The 4307-nt window shown below is 37.5% G+C and overlaps 1 protein-coding gene across 6 annotated transcripts in view; it reads right to left on the reverse strand.

The window, feature by feature from the left end:
- Window positions 1-4307, reverse strand: part of Wdpcp (WD repeat containing planar cell polarity effector) — a 306946-nt gene that overhangs the window by 127370 nt on the left and 175269 nt on the right. For all 6 annotated transcript variants that reach the window (XM_021210656.2, XM_029545442.1, XM_029545441.1 and 3 more), the window contains one exon: window positions 3363-3426. In XM_021210656.2, the coding sequence (XP_021066315.1) occupies window positions 3363-3426 (64 nt within the window). The remainder of the gene's footprint in view (window positions 1-3362; window positions 3427-4307) is intronic.

Here is a 4307-nt window from a genome sequence, read left to right on the forward strand (position 1 = left end):
AGTGGGTGGGTAGGGGAGCAGGGGTGGGGGGGGTATAGGGAACTTTCGTGATTGCATTTGAAATGTAAATAAAGAAAATAATAATAATAAAAAAGTCAAAAAAGTCATTTACTAACTCCTTATCAAATATTATGAATGATTTATTTAGAAATCCAAGTTTTAACAAAGAACTGATTTAATAGTGGAAAAATCTAAAAGCAAATAGAGATCTAAACTAAGTGAATTATGGACTTGATATTTTCAATAAAGTCATACTTAAATTTAAAAAAAAAAACAAAAAGAAGCTTGTTCTTTGCTAGTAAGGGACAGAGAGTAGATCCAGAGGATAGGAGAGTCAAGGAAGAACTCGGAGTAATAAAGGAGGGGAAACTATGATCAGAATATATTGTATAAAAAAGAATATTTTCAATTTTTAAATGTAAATAAATAAATTAATAAACTGACAGTGAAGGAGGAATAAAAATATTATGGTCACAGAGATGTCAAAGTAATATGATGGTCGAACATTCAACTAGCATGTAACAGACCTCACTTTGATCTCTAGTCAAAGAAGAAAGAAAAAGAGGATGTGGGAGGGGTGAAAACAGGAAGGAAGGAAATGTTTTAGTCAATTATGAATAGAATGCATACATGCACCCATAGGTAGCTATGAGGGAGCGCTGCACATTTATGTGAAAAAAGCAAGCTTGTGATCAACACACATGTCAGGATTCTGTTTATATTTTTAAAAATAAAGGTAGAACTGAGAAAAAAGAAAATGTTATCATATTAAAATTGTTACAAATGAACCTTTACATAAATACTTTGACACTCACTGTACATGTGGCTGCTGTCACTCTATGGTGGCAGTGTCGACTCGCTGAAAGATAACTATAAGGCTTGCAAAGAGAAATACTACTGAGTGCTCTCCAAAAAGGGCTCGCATGGCTGTGAACACTAGCTGACCTCCAGCTCACACTTGAGGCCTCTCTAGTTTCAGTCGTCTGTTTTCCATCACCACAGTCATGTCAGGCTTCACACCTATGCTAACCACCAACAGATTGCACAGAAAAAACTCCCTTTTGAAGTTACCCGATCCTTTTTATTTTTGCTTTTGTGTTTTCAGACAGTCTTGTGTAGCCCAGGTTGGCCTCCAAATTGCTATGCAAACCAAGGATAAGTTTGACTTTTGTCCTCTTGTCCCAGCTCGCAGGTGCTCGCATGGCAAGAGTGTGCCACCACACCTAGTTTGAGTGGTGACCATCTAACTCAGGACCTTGCGCATGCCTGACAAACACTTTACCAACTGAGCTATATCCCTCCCCAGAGATACTTCTTCTTCTTCTTGCCTTTTTTTTTTTTTTGGTGGTCTCTTTGGTATTATTTTTAATCTTAAGGAAGAGATGGCTTAAAGATAATAAATCCTTTGCAAGTAGAGATAATCCTGCTTACTTTATAAACTTTCATTTTTCAAAAGAGGTAATATTTCTTAGAATATAATCTATGAACCTCCAGCCAGATGAAATTTAAACAGTAGGAATCAATCTATAAGAAAACATGATAAATTCTTTTAGATAATTTCAACATCAAGTCTCAAAAGTACATAGTACGTTCCTAAACTTAACAGAGCTCTGAGGCCTCAACGCGCTTTATTCTGAGATCTCTTAAAATAGGCCTTGGCTAAAGGCAGTGTCTTAGAGGAGGAGCGAAGGTTCGGCACTCTGAATAATGTCTGTACTTTTCCAAATCAGAAAGTCTAGTCATCTTCTTCTCTTATTTTAACCCATCAGTAGAAAATCTTTGTGGATTAAGGAGATTTGAACGAACACAAATGCTTTCTCTAAATCGGTACTGGGTTAAACAGATTAAATGCTGAAACAAATATGAAAATACTTTAGAAGGTGTTTTGATAATAATATTTACTAATTAATAAAGCAGTGAATTACAGAATATAATATTCTTAGAGAGAATTTTTGCCTAGCAAAAAATATTACAATTCTAATCACATTCTTACATGGACAAACAATGACAACAATAAAGGGTAGATGGACTATAGGCATAAAATAAGAAATATGGACGGATGCCTTTAATCCCAGTACTTGGGTAGATCTACAGAGTGACTTTCAGGTAAGTCAGGGCTACATATTAAGATCCTGCTGGAGGAAGAGGGGGAAGAGTGGGAAATGGTGGGGAAATGGGAAAGGAAAGAGAGAGAGGAAGGCCACATATCTCTACTGGAATAACAAGAGGGAGAAAGAAAGAACGAACAGTAAGAGCATAATTAAAGCTCTGGCACTATGATGTCTGCAGGACACATTGGGATGAAAATAGTAAACCTTCCTCACTATACTCACATGTAAATCTGAGTAGAGAGCAAAATGAAGATGGCAAATATAATGTTTATTCTCTTGAAATCAACTACTATTTTTTCACGATTAATGTGTGTAAAATTGATTTGAGAATATTCAATTTAAATTTTGTGATCTGTAATTTAGAATTTTAATACCAAACTTAATAGAAACACCAATGACCAAATGTGATGAATTCTATACATAGGAAAAGCAACGACAGTTCATGGAAGTATCTTCACAGTGCACAGAACCAGCAAAAACTTTTGTGTTACTGTTTCCTTGATAACAATGCAATTGTTGCTTCCTTCATCAGATCTCACTGGGGTGAAAGTTCTCATAAGAGCCCAGAGTGGGGAGGAGCTGATCGGAGGGTTGGAGGGAGGAAGGGGAAGATAGATGCATTATAATTAAATTACAGTCTCAAAAAGAAATAGCCAGGAACCCAACAATCAGCACAGGCAGGGTCTGTAAGAAGCTCAGTAATCTCCCCATCGGGCAAGTGACAAGCAGCAGAGCAAGCATGTGGTGGACCTACTCACACCTGCACATTCACTAGGCTCTCTAATTATGCCAAAGCAGCTGTAAAGCATCCATAATCTCTTACTTCTCACTGAAACCTGACAGTCCAACAATGTGGTCATATCCCGGGAACACACATCCCCATTTTTCTGGCTTCTATAACTGCAGACTTGCTCAGAGCATGGATAAGAAAGACATTTAAACTTAATAGATGGGAAGGTGTCAATCTTGTACATCAAGGTTCATAAGGATAAAAGTTCAAGAATCATAAATGCTTTGAAAACATAAAAGATCCTCTGACCCTGGCAAGGAAAATATCAACAAGTCAAAAGATACTAGATAGCTACTGACTGCCTTCCTGAAGGCAATGCTGCAAGCCAGGGGGCAATAATGCCCTCACTCCATGTGTCTAAGGCTGCAAATGACACTAATCCTTTTTAATGGTCACAAAAGCTGACAACTTACTCAGCTTTAGAACTGAAGGAACAAAAAATATTCCTAGGAATGACTTACCATGAACAGGTCACGAGCTCCAATGTCAACAGCTAGAAGAAAGGCCTTTTCAAACCTCTTGTACCTGTGATGGAGGGAGAAGAGCATTAGTTATGAACAAAGCTATATAAAAGGGCAAAGTGCTTGGTTTTGCATGTTTATATGGTATTGTTTGCATTTGTCTGATGGGGAAAATATTTCCCAAAAGAGAAGGTTTGGCCCACTAAGATCCTCCAGCACGTGACATGATCTTACACTGTGGAGGAGTTAAGCACAGAGGCCTTACACATTCCGTGACTGTGACTTACAGACAAGTGGAACACAAAGGAGGTACCAGCAAATCTGAGAATAGATAAACTTAGACATTCTCCTAATATACACTTTATTGGGGTTTTTAAAGAAAGACTTATGGGGTATAAAGAATGTAACAGGATAAGAATATTTGATACAATACATAACTGCACCTCTACGCTTACTAGAAAGAAGTTAAGAAATCAAATATCACATTAATATGGATTCTCACATTTGTAAGTTTTAAATATTCTCAGCTAACTTATAAGAACAATATACATTATTTCTAATTTTTTATTAGATATTTTCTTTATTTACATTTCAAATGTTATCCCCTTTCCAAGTTTCCCCTCTGAAAATCCCCTATCCTCTCCCACATAGCCCTCCTCCCCAACACACCCACTACTGCTTCTATCCCAGGCATCACCCTATACTGGGGCATAGACCTTCACAGGACCTAGGGCCTCTCCTCCCATTGAGGACTGTAGTGGCTATTCCTGGTTGTCAACTTGACTATATTTGAAATGAACTACAATCCAGAATTGGAAGGCTCACCAGTGGACCTAATCTGGAGACTGGGAGATAGAAGTTTCTGATTTGGATCTTGGTATGAAGATCTTGAGACACAGTGGTGATTGAATCCAGAAGATTAAGACAGGGAGATCTCCGAGTCCA

The sequence above is a fragment of the Mus pahari genome, chromosome 13 (assembly GCF_900095145.1).
Source record: "Mus pahari chromosome 13, PAHARI_EIJ_v1.1, whole genome shotgun sequence".
In the NCBI taxonomy this organism is placed as follows: Eukaryota; Metazoa; Chordata; class Mammalia; order Rodentia; family Muridae; genus Mus; species Mus pahari.